Source organism: Phyllostomus hastatus, unplaced genomic scaffold, assembly GCF_019186645.2.
Source record: "Phyllostomus hastatus isolate PE091 unplaced genomic scaffold, TTU_PhHast_1.1 phas_scaffold_501, whole genome shotgun sequence".
In the NCBI taxonomy this organism is placed as follows: domain Eukaryota; kingdom Metazoa; phylum Chordata; class Mammalia; order Chiroptera; family Phyllostomidae; genus Phyllostomus; species Phyllostomus hastatus.
In genome coordinates, this window is record NW_025334033.1 from 9,707,342 (window position 1) to 9,726,638 (window position 19,297).

Consider the following 19,297-nt stretch of genomic DNA (forward strand, 5'->3'; position numbering starts at 1 on the left):
GTGCATGAAAATGAGATAAGGCCTATGTGTTTATAGAGTGGTCTTGGACCAAAAGTGTGTACTTTCTAGGCCAGATTGTTTATATTCCAGGCATTCTCCCTCTTCAGCCCCCTAACATTTAGTTAAATCTCTTTAAAAGTTCAACCAAGAAAAACCAAGGGAAGGATTTTTATGTTAGGCTGGACAAAGAAGGTAAGCTATGGTAACTTGAGAGAATTCTAATAGCAAGGTGAAACTGAGTCGTGCAGTTAGTTCTTTGTATTTTCAAAACTTGAGTTTTATAAGGATGCCTTTTAAAGGAAAATGTCCTTATGTAGCCAAAAAAAAAAATACAACCAAGGATCCTGATTTGAGAAACACTGCATTAAAAGTTGAATGTAACCATTTAAGAGATTACTTGAAAAAGCAAACAAAAAAGGATGGTTTCTTGGTACAAGCTTGATGTTAAACCAAAACTGGGCTACTGAAATGGAGTGGCAGTATTATTATTAGATTATCTATATTAAAAGTTATAAACTCACAGATTTTTTAAAATTTTATGTTATGAGAGAGGGAGAGGAACATCTATGTGGAAGAGATACATTGTTGCCTCTTGCACACCTCCAACTGGGGACCTGGCCTGCAACCCAGGCATGTACCTTGATTGAGAATAGAACCAGCAACCTTTGGGTCCGTAGGCCAGCGCTCAATCCACTGAGCCACACCAGCCAGGGCAAGCTCTCAGATTCTTGGTAGTACATCTCTAGATCTTTTTAGGTTAGGCGTACCCTATTTTGAAACAGTTTACCTCTCCCACCGGGAGATCCAGTGCTGAATCTTGAAAATTTGGTGGTGTTTTTAATAGTTATTTGGCATTTCATACTGTTTGCCCATTAAGGTGTCCTCACAGATTCCCCAATTAGAGATATCATTTGTGTTGTCTTCTGGGATCCAACCACCACTAGTTATCAGTCATTACACCTTAGGATCAGATGCTTTATTTTAATGCTTTGTGCCTCAGAAAATGGAAAATTTTTATGAGGAAAACAGACTCTTAAAGCCAGGACATTTTTGGATGAGGTGAGGTGGGAAATTCTGACAAGGCAGATTGCAGGAAAGAGGTTCTTGGGGTCAGAATAGAGGAGGAAGGCGTCAAAGAAACTGTTACTTTTCAATTTTTTTCTAGGATCTTGGGTATTCATTTATTCCTCTAGTAGTGTTCTTGTTGACAGTGCCTGAATGGGGGTTTTCAGGGCAACTTCAGAAGTCTGTAAACTTTAGTTTACACATTTTGTAGTATACTAATTCCTGCAGTTTCTTCCCATGGCATAGCCTCTAAAGGAAAGCAGAATGAAGAAAAAGAAAATCCTTTCTATATGCCTGGAGTCCAGCTCAAATCAGTCCTTTTGGATAAGTCTCTTCCTCTTAACTCCTTTCTTTCAGCTTCCTCATTCTCCTTCACAGAGCTTTTTTAAGTCATCTAGCACATAGGCTCTCAGTACTTGCTAATTTGTCTGAGTGGAAGAGAAGTTTGGAAACATGGACCACAGTATCTGCACTTACTACTTCTGTTTTACTTCTCTGACTTGAGTCTCTTTTTTACTGGAGTGTTAGCCCAGAGGAAAGACATAGAGGAATATGTGTGTGTGTGTGTGTGTGTGTGTGTATACATTTAAAAAAAATCTTCATCTGAGGACTTTTTTTTTTCATTGCTTTTAGAGGGAGGAAGGGAGAGAAACATCCATTGGTTGCCTCTCATTTGATCAGTTGCCTCCCATTTACGCTGAATGTTGGTGCCCGGCATGGGAATGGAACCCATAACGTAGGTATGTTCCCTGACTGGAATTTTTCGGCTGCTGGATGACGCTCCAACCGAGCCACACTAGCCAGGGCATACTTTTTGATGTTTGGTTGGGAGAAATACTGTCCATTAACTTAGTTCAACAACTGCCTGACAAAGATATTGGATATTTTTTTCTTGCACCTCATAGTTTAAATAGCTTGAACAAATAGAATTGAAAATACAGGATCAAGTCATTAAAGCTCAGATAATACTGTGTAGTGCAAAAATCTAATTGTAGGTTTTACTTTTTTTTTTTCCTCAGGACATCTTTTTCTTTAATCAGGCGAGTTAGTGGCAACTCTTCTTCCCTTCCCTTTCGGCAGTGAGATTTTCGTTCTCTTCCCTACTTCCCTAGTGTTCTTTGGTCGTGGATGTTGCAAACTCAACTGCTCCTTTCTCAGGGTTCTCAAGGTTCTCGTTTTCCCGACGTCCTGGCGCCATCCAAGCCCACAGTCATTGGGGAGGAAGATCTTGGATTCTTTTCACGGGCTCGTTAAGCCTTGGGGTTTGCGGATTCCCATGTGGGTGGGGCTGGGCGCGGTAGGGGCGGGGCCGGCGAGGAGCCCTAGGGAACCGGTAGAAGGCACAGTTGAGAAGCCCGCGGGCAAAGGTTTCACGGTTTTCACGAAGGCTTCGTGTGAGAGGCTGAGGGAACTGGGGTGCTTCTCTCTTGCTTCGCCTTTCTTGATTCTGGAAGCTTCAGTAGGCTTTTGTCAGTTGCTGGAACCCGGAAAAGCAGCCGCTTCAGCTCCAGGGGCGGGTCCCAAGGGTCTTGTCGCTGCTACGGGGTCGTTTGGCCTCCTGGTATTGGGGGAGGGGCTAGAGAAGTGCTGCTCGCGCCTCCTTCGGCGCATGCGCGGCGGGCTCCGAGAGGGTAGGAGCGCGTGCGCGGTGACGTGGACGTCCCGTGCGCGCGCAGGCTCTTCAGCTGGAGCGGACACACGGTGTGCGAAAAGAACAGAATAACCCGCCCACAGCGGGATGTGAGGGACTCCGGGTGAAGCCGGCCACGCCCCGCACGGTAACTCTCGAGCCTGGGTGGGGGGATGGGATGGTGCTTTAGTGCTGGCTGTATTGGAGTTTTTCGAGAGTTTGAAGCTCTTGTGCATTTGAACAGCGTGAGAAGCGTTCTGTTGAGCGATCTTCGCACGCTGGGGCCAGGCCTGGCCTTGCGCGGGGCCGTCTTTGGCGCGCGCCTTTGGTTCCCCCCCCCTTCGCCCCCCGAGCGAGGCTGCGCATGTCACCTCGCGCGCGTCCCGGGCCTTACTTCCGCGTCGCGCAGTGAACTAACTGGGAACATCGACGCCAGAGAGAGCAGCCACGAGGCGGGCGGGGTGAGAAAGCGCCCTTGGCGCGGTTCTGCGCTCGCGTGCGTGGGGTGCCTCACCGCATGGTACGAGCCGCGTGACGCCTTCATCCCGGCTTGGGGCTTTAAGTCGAGAGCCCTGTTTGTGCGCTTTGCAGTTCAGAGCCCAGGTCTCAGGGTTCCAAAACTCCGAGGTAAATGGTGCTGACGTCGCTTTTTAAAGGAGCTTTGTGCAGCGCTTTGACACCCGAACAACTGTCTCTTTTAGCATGTAATTTTAGAGTACATTGTTTGAAGCAGGACCGCGAGTTTAATAAAAAAAAGGGGGGCGAGGAAATGAGCTCTATAGGAGTGAGAACTTGGTAAACAAAGGACCGGTGGTTCGCAAGTGCAAAAATGAGGGCGGGGGAAACAGGTGGGAAGAGCAGGTGTTATTTTCTTTTTCTCTCTGTGGGGCAGCCTTAGCTGGTTCTCGTTTATGAGTCTTCCCGCTTGTGTTAAATTGTCAAGTAGGTCTCTGCCCCCAGTGGTAGGTGGGTCAGGGACATGAACCGCCCTGAGATCAGTAAACGAAGTTGAGAAGTCAATGCGAAGATTATAGAGAATTTAGGGGTCATAAAAATGGGGTTGAGAGTAGGAAATGGTAGTGTCTTGCTGTGAAGATTTTTTTCTTTGCCTTTGTAACCCTGGGGATGCCTCCTTCTAGCTAGAGTAGTGGAAGCAGGGAGGGGTGAAGGTGGTGTGCAAGGAGGGATTAGAGATTGCAGAACGCGGTGAGTAACCAAAGTGATTTCCTTCTAAGGGAAGACCACTCCCCCAGAGTTCACGTCGCCGGAGCTGACACGTGGATCAAGCGAAGTCTCAAGCCCACCTGCGCGCCGCCGTGCGTTTTGTAAAGCTCCATAGGCTTCTGCGGTGGAGTTCCTGGCAAATGCTGCCTTCTCTGCCTTTATATTTTGGGCACGCCGGCGCGACTGGGCTGCGGGGAAAGTGCCAGGAGGCGGCGTGACCGCTTTTCGGAAGAGAGCCGGTTTGGGAGGGACGGGTAGCTAGTTCCGTAGTCTCCAGGGCAACAAAGCGACTGGGTTACCTCCGAGTGATCTGCGGGTTCCGGTCGAAGGCACGTGATTAGTTGGGACTGCTCTTCCCCGGAAGAGCTTTCCTTGCAGCATTTTTTTTTTCACGTGGTTCCTGACCAGCGGGCCTCTCAAGTTGAAAAGGGTGATTGTGGATCCTTAATAGTCGACGGCGACTGCTCAACCCCCCCCCCCCCCCGCCCCCGGGAACTGGCAGAAAGGATTTTCGTTTCCAAGGGTATGGGATCAGCGTTAGTGCTTCTTAGCGGCTGTATCATTGTTTTTCAGAGGTTGAGTGGGTTGGGTTAGCTTAACAGAAAACACATGCTCAGGAGTTGAGGAAATTAAGTGACCTCGAGGTACTTTGACATACTCAGAGACTGGGTAGCTGTTAGGTTACTGTTAATTTCTGCCATAAAAGTTACCTTTTCAAATTCTTAATGCAGCTGCTAGGGACCGGAGAACTTGGTAACCCAAGTTTAGTTAAGGGACCATGCCTAGGAATAAAAAATGTTCTGGAAGGCAACATTAACGAATTATATCTGGAGAGACAGAAGAGAAGCAAGTGTATTATTTTAGGCAAATGTGATTCTGTGTGTTAAAATCCAAAGTACTAGAGATAGTATTTTGAAATTTACCTTATTAGAATTGTGGTGATGATAAAGTGCCCAGGATATTGTCTGGGCACTTGTGTGAAGTAAGTTCTTACTAACAGACAAGTACCATTTATTTAGTTATTAAAATTAACATAATGACAGATAAGAACTGGTAGTTAACTATTTACTGTCTTTGCCATCACTTACTATCATATTTTCTGATCATATTTGTACCCTAAATCTACTTAAGGTTTTTCACATTTCAGAGCTTATTGTATATTGGTAGATACTGATATTTTACTTAACCTGTTCTCTTACAGTTCGAGTTCCAGAAATGTAATTTAACTTAACCGTAGTCTTTTATTGAATGATCACATTAAGGAACAAACTAATATCTTGGTGCCTACAATACAGTAATGTGTTTGTTGTATGAGAGGTTATGGTTATTTTTAGCAACTTTGGAAACATTCAAAATGGGTTGACCAGTACTTGAATATGCTGTGTTTTTAAAGTAATGGTATTGGTTTGGAATTTTGATTTTTGTTTTGGTGCAATGCATCAGTCATAAAATTAGGTAACTAGTAAACTAACTAGTGTATTTTTGTAAGTTGGGTGAAGGTCACCACTTTAGTAGCTAAACACTTAAAGAGGTGATTGGTGAAAAGAGATTGAGAATAGGGACCTTGAAATTGTAGCAGTTTATGGAACTTGCTACATTACTTACCTCAAAACAATCTTAGTGAATGCACCTGTCTCTCTCCTGTGACATTTTCAGTGTTACTTCTATATTTTTCATTTGCAGGTAAACATTTCCTCAGCTCATTATTATAGTTATTTTATGCAGATAAAAGCTTGCTTTGACATTTAAGTTACATGTATGTACTAAAACTGTGGTCTTATTTAAAGCTTTTAGAGAGCCAAATACAGAGTATTTTTAGAATTTCGCTGGAAGGAGTCTTTCTTGATGAGTGGCCTAGCTCTTCTTAAAGTACAGTTGGTTTTTGCAATTAGGTAAAGTTGTCTTTGCCATTAGAGTGGCTGAATATGCTCAATTGATCATTCTTTTATTAGAAAACCCCCTGTAGCATCCCAAATGCATAGTCATATTTGTATACTGAAGTGGAATCTGTCCTTAAAGATTGATGTGGAATAAGAATCTGATTCCTTGTTCCTAAATCAGTAGGGAGGTTTGGTTCAAGATAGAGATTGTTTTGGTCATAAATTAGGTTTTCGGTTTTATGTATTTTGATGAACTCATGGAATAACTTTTTTGGAGGATTTTTAAAGAAAAAGATATACACATCATAAGTCTGAAAATTCTTTTTCCTGTCTTTGTATACATTTTACATTTATGTTTTTTCTTATTTTTACATTTTAAATTAGATTCTTACATGCAGAGTTTCAATAGGGCAAAAGGAAATTTTTGAAATGTATATATTTTACTTCAGTGCAGTCTGTAACACTAAACTGGATTTCTGTTGGTTGAAATTTTGACATTTCACAGATTAATTTTCAAAAGATAATGATTTTTAAAGCATTGGTTAAAACTTCTTTGCCCTAGTTTTATCTGTAATGATCTGAAAACCAAGGTTTTCTATTGTAGAAGATAGTTTTTAAGAAATTGTGAACCCTTTAATGTACTTCTAGTTTTGAAATAGCTTTTCAGGTAGTTCTTTGTCAATAGTCATATTTAAGTGCACTTAATATTTTGCATAACTTCACAAAAATAATTGATTTGTAACAAAACTTTGAACTATGTGGACTAAATATAGCAGTAGGAATTTGCGTTTGCATTACATACCATTGTAGTGGTCTTAGTTTTTGTGAATTCACTAAGCTTTACTCTTTTTAGGAAGTCACCTTATTTGTGCCTTCTAAGTCTTTAAATTTTGTTTTATGAATATCTGATAGGTGTTGCCTAAACCTGTTAGTTTTAGTAAACTAGTAAACCTAATTGCCTTAAGCCTGAGGCAGCTTTTGAAAAGAATCATCCTAAATTTTATCTCTTAAAAATAAACATCAGCCCTGGCTGGTTGGTGTGGCTCAGTGGATTGAGTGCCGCCTGAAAGGTTGCTGGTTCAATTCCCAGTCAGGACACAATGTGGGTTTTGGGCCAGGTCCCCAGTTGGAAATGTGAGAGAGGCGACCAATTGCTGATTCTTTCACACATCATGTTTCTCCCCCTCTCTTTCTCCCTCCTTTACCTTCTCTCTAAAAATAAATAAAATATTTAAAAAATAATAAACTTCAACTCAGAGGAGTGATTCTTTTTTCACCTTTCTTGGGTATTAGTGCTTCAGTGTTAGGAAGTGGGTTTCTGCAATACTTCTATATGTAGCCATACTAAAAGCAATAGCTAACCTTTCGGAAGTCTTGATTTCTAAAATACCTGTATCTGTTATCCTCAGGCTAGAGAATATTTTAAGAGAATATTTTATATTTTAAAATACTTTAAGGTTTGGAGGTGTGTGTGTGTGTGTGTGTGTGTGTGTAATGTGGCTAGCCCTGCAAGAAGAGAGAAAATTTAGATGCTTTCACTGCTTGTCAGGATCTTGATGAAAGGTAAAATTAGACTTTTTAATTAAAGTGAGGATGACTGATAAGTGGCTGAGTTTGATTAATCAAAATTACTCACATAGGTGTAGTGATGTAGCATCTTCCTTTTTTGGAGGCTAATTGGAGGTGATAGCCTTATATCTTGTAGAATGCTTAGGTAATTGAGCACATCAGTTCAGTATAAGTTATAACAACCTGAAATTTCTTTTTTTAAAAAAAATTATTTTTTGGGGGGGGGGAGGGGGAAGGAAAAGAGAAAGAGGGGGACAGAAACATCAATATGTAGTTGCCTCTTACACACCTCCTGCTGGGGACCTGGCCTGCAACCCAGGCACAGTGCCCTGACTGGGAATCACACTGTTAACCTTTTGTTTGCAGGATGACACCCAGCTAACCAAATGAGCCACACTCATGAGGGCTCCCTTAATACATCTTGTAGGTAATTTTGTATGAGCTCGTGAAGTTTATACATTTTCTTTTATAGCTGTGTGGTATTTCACTCTGTGGGTTTACCACCATTTATTTAACCAGTCTCCGTTGATGGACTTTTTCAAGTCTTTTACTGTTATAAATGGAACTGCAGGAAATAATCTCTATACAGACTTATCACAGATGTGTGTGTGAGTGTGTATTTAAGATAAAGTCCTAGAAGAACTGTTCCATAGGAGATACATATTTTGTCTTTAGATGTTTTTATGTTGTCCTTAACAACATCCTTTCCAATATCTCTACCAAACTTTGATTTATACCAATCTGATAAGGTCAAAAACAGTATTCCGGACCCTGGCTGGTGTAGCTCAGTAGATTGAGTGCTGGCCTGCGAACCAAAGGGTCACTGGTTTGATTCCCAATCAGGGCACATGCCTGGGTTGTGGGCTAGGTCACCAGTAGGGGGCACAAGAGAGGCAACCACACATTGATGTTTCTCTCCTTCTCTTTCTCCCTGCCTTCCCCTCTTTCTAAATGTAAATAAATAAAAATCTTTAAAAAAAAACAACAGTATCTCGGGATGATTTCCATTAGCATGTATCCTGTGCTCAGATGATGTACGTTTTTATAGCTATTTCCTTTTTTTATCTTTTGCCCATTTTTCCATTAAATTTTTGATTTTATTGATTTATAGGAACCTTTTTATATTAGGGAAATGAGTTATTTATAAACTGCAAATACCTTTTCTCATTGGTCATTGTTTTTTGATTTTGCTTGGGTGATAATTTGCCAGATTTAAAAACTTAACATGATGTTGAAATTTATCATAGGTTTTGTGTCCTTATTATCTAAAAGCTTTCCTGAGGATTTTAGAATTAAAAAAAATTATACTTAGAAATGGGGTGGGCATTTTAATGTTTGATCCTTCTGGAATTTTGTTCAATATAAAGTGTGAAGTACGGAGGTGTTTCTTTACCAGTAAGTTCAAGTGACTTGTCATGGTTTCTTTAAATTGGTTTCTGAGCCATACTAGCTAAGGCTGTTTTTATTTAGTTTTTATAAATGAATGTATACTTTTGTTTTTATCTGAGATGATAGTATCTATAGTGTTATATTGGAGAGCTGTGATATACTAACTTAATTTAAAAGGGACTTTAAAAAAGATGATTAAATATTCCAGAATGAATAGCCTTACAGAGATTGAGAGAAGGGTAGAAGCAAAATCATAGAAGAATTTAGGAATATATTTTGGGGATAATATAATCATTCTTGTGCTTTTGCTAACAAAATAAATAATTCACTTAATTAAAGGGTTTTTGTTTTTCTGTTTATTCTTTAGGCTGGGAAGGCCATTGTGACTATGTGGTGACTACATTTATCTTACTACTGAGTATCCCACTGGAATCATGGAGGAGAAACAGCAGATTATATTGGCTAATCAAGATGGTGGGACAGTGGCCGGAGCCGCACCTACATTCTTTGTTATCCTGAAACAGGCAGGAAATGGCAAAACAGATCAAGGAATTTTGGTTACTAATCAGGATGCCTGTGCTTTGGCTACCAGTGTGTCATCACCAGGAAAATCTAAAGGGAAGATCTGCCTTCCAGCTGATTGTACTGTCGGAGGAATCACTGTCACCTTGGATAACAATAGTATGTGGAATGAGTTCTATCATCGAAGCACAGAGATGATTCTGACCAAGCAAGGAAGACGCATGTTTCCTTACTGTCGTTACTGGATAACAGGTTTAGATTCAAATATGAAGTATATCCTTGTCATGGATATCTCTCCTGTGGATAACCATCGTTATAAATGGAATGGTCGCTGGTGGGAACCCAGTGGCAAGGCAGAGCCCCATGTTTTGGGGAGGGTTTTTATTCATCCAGAATCTCCTTCCACAGGTCATTATTGGATGCATCAACCAGTATCTTTCTATAAACTCAAACTCACCAACAATACACTGGACCAAGAAGGGCATATCATCTTGCACTCAATGCATCGGTACCTGCCAAGGCTTCATTTGGTACCTGCAGAAAAGGCTACTGAAGTGATACAATTAAATGGCCCTGGTGTCCACACGTTTACCTTTCCACAGACTGAGTTCTTTGCAGTAACAGCTTATCAGAACATACAGATTACCCAGCTGAAAATAGATTACAATCCATTTGCTAAAGGCTTCCGAGATGATGGACTGAATAGTAAGCCCCAGAGAGATGGAAAGCAAAAGAACAGCTCTGACCAAGAAGGGAATAGTGTTCCCAGTTCTCCTGGTCAACGGGCCCGTCTCACAGAAGGTGAAGGGTCAGAGATACAGCTAACTGATTCAGATCCTTTATCTAGGGGTCATGAAACATCAAGCAAGGGTTCAGAGAAGCCTTTCCTTAATATAAATCGAGACTTTCTTGGTTTTATGGATATCGAGTCATCACTTGGTGAAGTTACTCAGTTTAAGCAAGAGTTTTCTGAAAGGTAGGTAACAGTTTTTCTGTTCTTAGAGATAAAAGACTTTAGATTTAATGTATTGGTTGTATGGACTGCTGATTTTAGACATTGATAAATGTAAGCTACCAAAAAATAACACCATAACTACTTTTACATTCTGTGAAGTGACAGTTCATTTTTATGTAATGAGTATCAGTTGGGTTCAGGATTCAGAATTATAGGCAAATTGGATGATTTATCCCAATGGGGATCTTTCATTCATTTAGATTTAGAATTTTGTTAATCATGAAGGGACTGTTCCTCGCTTATATGCAGACAACTCTATTCATTGAAGAAGGGAAAAGAAATGACTCCCAAGAAATGTCATAACCAACACAAAACTTACCCAGATGAGGCACAGAAGGGATTTAAAGCAAGTTTATATCTAATACTTAAGAATTCACTGGCTTATGGACACCCTAATCCTTAAGTTAATGTGACTGAAAAACAAGCTGAAGGTTATTACACATTAAAATAGCATGACATACTATTGTCTTTATTTGAACTTACATTATTTATTATTTTAAAAATCAAGGACTATTTTTTTAGCGTAGTTTTAGGTACAAGAAAATTTGCAAAATTGAGAGGAAGGAATGGGATATCCAACTTTTTGGCATCTCTGCGCCACACTGGAAGAAGAGTTGTCTTGGGCCACACATTAAATACATTGCAGCACGTAATCATAACAAAATCTCATAATCTTTTAAGTTAATTTACGGTTTTGTGTTGGGCCACATTCACAGCCATCCTGGGCTGCATGTGTCTGCAGGTTGGATATCCCTGGCACCTTCTGCCCCAACACATACATAGTTTCCTCCATTATCAAGATCCCCCATCAGAGTAGTACATTTGTTACAATTGATGAACCTACATTTATACATCATAATCACCCAAAGTCCATAGATTACATTAGGTTTTAGTCTTTGTGTCTTACATTCTGTGGGTTTGGACAAACTGTATAATGACATGTATCCACCATACATACACACCATACAGATTTTTTGCATTGCCCTGAAAATCCTCTGTTCTCCACATGTTAATTCTCTTCTCTGCCACTTCCCCACCCCTGCCAACCATTGATCTTTTTATTGTCTGCATTGCTTTGCCTTGTCAAAAATGTCATACACTTGGAATCATATAGTGTAGGCTTTTCACATTGGCTTTTTTTTTAGATTTTTATTTATTTTTCTAGACGGGGGAACGGAGGGAGGAAAATAGGGAGAGAAACAGTAATGTGTGCTTGCCTCTCTTGTGTCCCCTACTGGGGACCTGGCCTGCAGCCTAGGCATGTGCCCTGACTGGGAATCAAACTGGTGACCCTTTGGTTCGCAGGCCGGCACTCAATCCACTGAGCCACACCAGCCAGGGCTCACATTGGCTTCTTTCACTTAGTAATATATATTTAAGGTTTTGTTGTTTTTTCATGGCTTGATAGCACATTTCTTTTTAGTGCTAATAATATTTAGTTGTCTGATATACCGACCTGTTTATCTGTTCATCTGCTGAAGGACATTTTAGTTGCTCCCAGGTTTTGACAAGTATGAATAAAGCTTTTATAAATTTCCTCGTCCAAGTTTTCAGTTCAGTTGGGTTTGATGATAGCCATCTAATGTATATGAAGTGGTATCGATGTGGTTTTGATTTGTATTTTCCTCATGATTAGTGGTGTTGAACATCTTTTCATGCATTTATTGGTCATTTGTATATTTTCTTTGGAAAAATGACTAACATCCTTTGCACATAAAAACTTTTTTTCCTGAGTTATGGTAGTTCTTCATATGTTTTGGATATTAATCCATTATTTAAAAAATGATTTGAAAATATATTCTCCCATTCTATGAGTTGACTGTGATGATAGTGTCCTTTATTGAACGAAAACAGTTGTGTTTTTTTTTTAAACTATTATTATTTATTTATTTTTAGAGAGGCCAGGGAGGGAGGGAGGGAGAGAGAGAGAGAGAGAGAGAGAAACATCAATGTGCAGTTGGTGGGGGTTATGGCCTGCAACGCAGGAATGTACCCTGGCTGGGAATCGAACCTGGGACACTTTGGTTCCCAGCCCGCGCTCAATCCACTGAGCTACGCCAGCCAGGGAAAACAGTTGTTTATAATTTTGATATGGTACAATTGAAAAAAGCTTTTTCTTCTGTTGCTTGTGCTTTTAGTGTCCTACTTTAAAGAACCATTACCAAATCCAAGATTATAAGGATTTTTCCATATTGTCTACTAAGATTTCTGTATTTGCCTTGAAATTTAGGTCTTTGATCCATTTTGAGTATATTAAGTATGTTGTAAGGTTTTAGTTTTACTCTTTTGCATGTGTATATCAAGTTTTCCCCGCACCATTTGTCAAAAAAAACAAAACAAAACCCCTTTTTCTATAAAATAGTTTTGGCACTCTTATCAAAAATCATTTGACCATATATTTGATGGTTTGTATCTGGGCTGTCTATTCTTTTTGGTCTCTTTGTGTGTTCTTCAGTTAGTACCACAGTGTTTTGATTACTGTAGCTTTATAGTAAGTTTTGAAATCGAGAAATGTGAGTCTGCAAACTTTCTGATTTTTCAAGATTGTTTTGATTATCTGGGATCCCTTGAAATTCCATATGAATTTTCCTATCAGTTTTTCTACTGCTGCAAAAAGCACTATTGGGATTTTGATAAGGGTTACACTGAATCCTTACATCGCTTTGGGTGATATTATTACTTTAACAATATTATTTTTCCAGTCCATGAACATGGGATAGCTTTCCATTTATTTAGGTTGTCATTAATTTCCTTTAGTAATACTGTATAGTTTTTAATGTAAAAAGCCTCTGCCTCATTGGAAAAATTTATTTTTATGTATTTTATTTTTGTGCTATTGTAAATGGAATGGTTTAATTTCCTTTTTGAAAAGGGAATTGCTATTTTATATTGTATATTGCTCAGTGTATAAAATATAGCTGATTCTTGTATGTATAAAATGTATCCTGGAGGTTTGCTGTATTTATTAACCGACAGGAGATAATATTGTGTGTGTGTATTCTTTAGTTTTCTACATACAAGTTCATGTCACTCATGAATAGAGATAGCTTTACTTCTTTATTCCAGTTGGAGTGTATATTTCTTTCTTGCCTAATTGTTCCTGCTGTAACTTTTAGTACTGTGTTGAATAGAAGTGGTAAAAGTGGGAGCATCATGGTTTTAATTTGCATTTTTCTAATGATTAGTAAAGTTCAGCACTTTTTAATATACTTACTGACCATTGGGCTGCACTGGTGATCAGGTATGTGAAGGTCTGTTCTTGGACACTATAGAGGGGACCCCAAAGCCCCCAGAATTTGTCTATACAAAAATTGTGTATTTATTTAAAATTTTAAGTTTTAGAGAGAGGGGAAGGGAGGGAGAAAGGGAAGGAGAGAAACAATAATGTGTGGTTGCCTCCCATACATCCCCTACTGGGGACCTGGCCCACAACCCAGGCATGTGCCCTGACTGGGAGTTGAACTGGCAACCCTTTGATTTGCAGACCGGCACTCAATCCAGTGAGGCCACACCAGCCAGGGCTGTGTATTTATTTTTACACATTTAAACTTCAGTGACCTTCAAAGTATTTCTCCATTTGTTGTAATACACCTATTGAGACTTTTTTCCACTGCTCAGTTTTTAACTCCTTGATTTTGATGCCTGTTAGTGCTTCTGCCATTTTTTGTTTCATCTCTTCTATATCAGTGAAACATTTCCCTTTGAAGACTTTTTTCATCCCGGAAAACAGAAAGAAAAGTTTTTGGGGGTGAGATTGGGTGAATATGGAGGGTGTGGCATTAGGGGTCATGTTGTTTTTGGTGAAAAGCTGCTGAACACTCAGCATGGTGTGGGCAGGTATGCTGGTGAATCACCCATCCTGAAATGGGCAAATGCACTGAGTCTTCGAAAACAAATTCCCTGAAGGTGAACGCAGCCTCTTACAGCAGTGCTAGTTGGTACACTGATACAGATAGGTTCTTTAGAACACTCACCTAGCAGGGGAAGCCTGTATTACAAGGGACCCGCCCTGCAGAAGGTAATTCCTGTTTTTTGTGTGTGTCCAGTCTCCGTCCCCCCCCCCCCGCCCCCATAGTATTTATTTTTTATCCTTAGATCACTTTGTCTATTCTTTGACCAAAACCACATTGTTTCGATTAGTATAGCTTTGTAATAGTAATGGCCTCACTTTTAGAGTCCACCTATATGGTCCTACCTTTTTCACTCCACCACTGTGTTAAAGCAGCTACTGTTGCTTTTTTTTGTCACACCCATCATGAAGGCTTTTTTTTCCTGACAGTAATCATTGTTGGTTCTTACCTACTTTGGTGTGTTATTTTGTCTCTTGGTTGTATCCAGTTTATTACTCATGTAGATTGTTGCAGTGTCCTTTTCTTCTGTTTTGCCTTTGTTAAGCTTTTATTTATTTTTAAAAATATATTTTACTAATTATGCTATTATAGTTATCCCATTTCCCCCCTTCACTCTGCACACCCTCTCCCACCCACATTCCCCCCCTTTAGTTAATGTCCATGGGTCATAAGTTCTTTAGCTTCTACATTTCCCATACTATTCTTGCCCTCCATCTGTCTATTTTCTACCTACCATCTATGCTACTTATTCTCTGTACCTTTTCCCCTTCTCTCCTCCTCCCACTCCCCTATTAATAAACCTCCATGTGATATCCATTTCTGTGGTTCTATTCCTCCTCTAGTTTGCTTTGTTTTTGTTTTTGTTGTAGGTGTGGTTGTTAATAATTGTGAGTTTGTTGTCATTTTACTATACATTTTATCTTCTTTTTCCTAGATAAGTCCCTTTAACATTTCATAAAATAAGGGCTTGGTGATGATGAACTCCTTTAACTTGACCTTATGTGAGAAGCACTTTATCTGCCCTTCCATTCTAAATGAAAGCTTTGCTGGATAGAGCAATCTTGGATGTAGGTCCTTGCCTTTCATGACTTGGAATGCTTCTTGCCAGCCCGTTCTTGTCTGTAAGGTCTCTTTTGAGAAATCAGCTGACAGTCTGATGGGAACTCCTTTGTAGGTTACTGTCTCTTTATCTCTTGCTGCTTTTAGGATTCTCTCCTTCATTTTTACCTTGGCTAAAGGTAAAAATGTAATTATGATGTGCCTTGGTGTGTTCCTGCTTGGGTCCAACTTCCTTGGGACTCTCTGAGCTTCCTGGACTTCCTGGAAGTCTATTTCCTTTGCCATGTTGCGGAAGTTCTCCTTTATTATTTGTTCAAATAAGTTTTCCACTTGGTGCTCTTCCTCTTCCCCTTCTTGTACCCCTATAATTTGGATGTTGGAACGTTTAAAGATGTTCTGGAGGTTACTAAGTCTCTCATTTTTCTGAATTCTTATTTCTTCATTCTTTTCTGTTTGGTTGGTCGTTTCTTTTTTCTGTTCCACTCTATTGATTTGAGTCCCAGTTTTCTTCCCATCACTATTGGTTTCCTGTGCATTTTCCTTCATTTCACTTACCAGAGTCTTCATATTTTCATCTAACTTGTGACCAAATGCAACCAATTCTGTGAGCATTCTGATCACCAGTGTTTTGAACTGTGCATCTGATAGGTTGGTTATCTCTTGGTCGCTTAATTGTATTTGCTGTGGAGCTTTGACCTGATCTTCTGTTCAGGCCTTTTTTTTTTTTTTTTTTTTTTTTTGGTCTGGTTGCAGCTGTTAGGTATGAGGACTGGAGCCTTAGGTGTTCACCAGGGCAGGGCAACCCAGTCCCTGGGTTGTGATCCTGTATGTGGGGGTGGGGTCTGAGAGGGAACATTGGCACTTACTCCTCTCTCCATCGGATTTCAGTCCCTTCTGCTGCTTCCCCCAAGCAAACTGGGCCTTTCTGGTGCTGATTCCTGTATAGGTGGATGTGCATGTTCTAGGATCCAATGGGTCTCTCCAGTGCACTCTCCTGTGAGGCTGGGAGTCTCTCCCTGAGTTTCAACCCCTACAGGTGTTTTCAATCAGTGTCCTGGGGTTCTGTTTCCTGGTGCTGGGGCCCTGGGTTGCTCGGTCTGTCTCACTACCCAGTTTCACCTGGTTTATCTGTGAGCGAATGTGGGATCACCGGGACAGCCAGGCACCTTGCGTGCAGTGCTTTGGTTCACAGTTGCTGCCTCGCTGTGTCTGTCAGCCTCCCGTGTGCCCAGGGTCCGCCCGCTGCAGTCTTGCACCTGGGATGCCTTATGTGCCCGGGTTGCCTTATGTGCCCGGTACCACTGCTTTTTGTGCTGTTACCCCTCTCTGTCCAGCTGCCCAACTCCGCCCTTCCCACTGGTCTGGATGAATGTGTATATTTTAATTCCTTGGTTGTCCGACTTCCATACAGTTCAATTTTGTCAGATCTGGTTGGTTATATTGTTTTTAAATTGTTGCCTTATTTTGGTTGCACAAGGAGGCACAGTGTGTCTACCTACGTCTCCATCTTGGCCGGAAGTCCTTTGTAAAGCTTTTAATTTATTATTATTTTTAAGCATCACCTGAAGATACGGTTTTTTAATGATTTTAGACAGAGAGGAAGGGTTGGGGGGTGAGAGAGAGAGAGAGCGTGCGCATCTATGACAGGGAAATGTGGATCGGTTGCCCCTCACCCCCCCCTCCTCCATGTGTCCTGACCTGGGATCCAGCCTGAAACCTAGGTATGTGCCCTGACCAAGAATTGAACCAGCAACCTTTGTTTGGTATACAGGATGATGTTCCAACTAACTGAGCCACCCCATTCAGGGTAAGCTTTTAATTTTTTAAATGGAAATTGGATACTGTTATTACTGTTTAATTCTTCCAGGTCTTCCTGTTGCCTTAAATTTTTTAAAAAGTGTAGGTAAAAATAATACTATTCTGTTTCAACCCCATCTGATACTACTCTGTCTCAGTTCTGACACTAACACCCCAGAGTTAGAGTCAAACTCCACAGATTTAAAGGCAAGGTTTCTGAGAAGTCTACTTCTTCAGAAGCCAGCCACAAGTTGAGTCCCCAAGCTACCTGGACTTTTGACCAAATAAATGGTACAAATATAGGATGTCTCATGAACTATCTCAGGTTCACTAATTCACTAGAAAGATTTACAGAACTCAGGACAACACTGTATTTAGAACAGTTTTATTATAAAGAATATGGATTAGAACCAACCAAATGAAGAGACATATAGAGGGCAAGGTCAGGAAGGTCTCAAATGTAAAGCGTCCATGCCTGCTCCCCAGGAGACATATATGGCATGTTGTTCTCCTGGCATATTAATGTATTCACCAACCAGGAAGTTCCATTGAGTTTTGGTGTCCAGAGTTTAGTTGGAGTCCTGCTAAGTATGTTTGACTGATTAAATCATTAGCTAGGTGATTGAACTCAGTCTCCAGCCTCCCTCCCCTCCCAGGAGGTCATGCTGTTTTTTAGTGCAAATAACCACAGATTTGGTGTTCTTGTTACCAGCCCCATCATCAAGCTCTCTCTGGATTTACTTTGAATCACCTCATTAATGTATCTTAGGTGTGATCCAGTGGGCTCCTGAATGACAAAGACACTTCTATCACTCAGCAGTTTCCAAGGGTTTCAGGCGCTCTGCCAGGAGCTCTGGAGAAACACCAGGCAAATTCTTTATTATACATTAAGTATGTGTACATAATTTGAAAAACTTAAAAACACAGGGTGAAAAATAGTACTCCTTTGCTTCACACTCCTCTTCATCCCTAATTTTCTTCCTAGAGGAAATTTGTTTTTCCACTTTTAATTGTTTCTTGTGATACTTGCCTCTGTATAAATCATATGCTTAATGTGAGCTAATTACCAGTTTTACATATTATCCAAGTTTTTAGCTGCTGTTTTCTCTTGTCAGTATAGTTTAACAAAAATAAATGTTTTAATGTTATGGTGTATAAATGTTTTATACTGTTGCGCCAAGTAGTATATAGTATACCATATACACATTTTCTTGTATAACTGTTTTTCAGTAGTTAATTATTGTCTAATAATATATATAGTTAATATATATTTGGTTTTCTATATATCTGGTGCTAATTCTTTTCAAATTCTTCAGTTGAACTTGGAATCCTTCATTTCATTAACTCACATACACCCATACACTCATCTAAGAAAGTAAAAATTCTTATTATTTTTTAGAAAAAGTTAGTCCTGTGTCTTTATTAAGTAGAGTTAGAAAGAGACTACACTTGGTAACCAAGGGGTGAGATACTGGCCAGAAAGGCAGGGTGGGCTCAGTCCCTGGGGATTCATGGGCAGGCTGATGGCCTGGGAGTGTCCCCAAGGAGACCAGGTCCCGGCAGTAGGTGAGGAAGTGACTGAGGGTCAGCTTTCAGGCACTGGGGTGATCAGCTGGTTCTGCAGGGGTTACAGAGTAACTTGGGTTGGCCCGAATCTGAGGCACCCTGCTAGATCATCCACTGATCATGATCATATTTTTTGCCTTCCATGTCCACCTCATTGACCTCTTCACCACCAGGAGACTAATTGTAGTCATTCATCTTGTTCATGTTCTGTATATCTTCATCATCCTCTGAGTCCTCTCTTTGCTTCCCTATTGTGATCTTTATTATCCTCCTTTGTCATCATAGTGCTCTGAGGCTGACTTGAAATAAGTATGTCTTTCTCTGCAATGCTCTGGAGCCAGGCGTGGTGCTGCTGTTCCTGCTGCTGCAGCTTTGCCTCTTCCACAAAAGGTTGATCCAGCTTAAACGACAGAGTCTCAGTAACACAGAGGAAGAGTGAGGGAAATGTGGTAGACATGGCTTCTAGACACACCAGAAGGCAGCAGCCAGCAGTGACCTGGAAGCACTTGTCTGCCTGAGTGGAAGGACCCATCAGAACTCGGGACACACCCTAAGAAAGTAAATTTTTTTTTGTCTGCTGTATAATATCTTCAGTTGTTCTTTATCCTCTTTTGTCAGTTTGAACTGGTTGTTCTCGTAAGACCTTACCAAGCTGCCTTCTTGAGACTTCACTTTGCTATGGTTCTAACTCTATAGTAAACTTTAATGTAGGTCCTCCCCTTTTCTGAAT

The 19,297-nt window shown here is 40.5% G+C and overlaps 1 protein-coding gene and 1 pseudogene across 16 annotated transcripts in view; one reads left to right on the forward strand and one right to left on the reverse strand.

The window, feature by feature from the left end:
- The window catches only part of MGA (MAX dimerization protein MGA), a 159,584-nt gene that overhangs the window by 59,584 nt on the left and 80,703 nt on the right, over positions 1 to 19,297 (forward strand). For 4 of the 16 annotated variants that reach the window (XM_045822087.1, XM_045822096.1, XM_045822099.1 and 1 more), the window contains exons 1-2: positions 2,557 to 2,843; positions 9,125 to 10,255. In XM_045822087.1, coding sequence (XP_045678043.1) covers positions 9,192 to 10,255 — 1,064 coding nt within the window. In that variant the 5' untranslated portion in view covers positions 2,557 to 2,843; positions 9,125 to 9,191. Of the gene's footprint in view, positions 1 to 1,698; positions 1,806 to 2,381; positions 2,460 to 2,555; positions 2,844 to 3,081; positions 3,323 to 3,969; positions 4,012 to 9,124; positions 10,256 to 19,297 lie in introns of those variants that run through there. The other 12 variants (XM_045822095.1, XM_045822101.1, XM_045822102.1 and 9 more) reach the window with 9 other exon arrangements.
- On the reverse strand, positions 18,670 to 19,024 carry LOC123807972 (annotated as a pseudogene).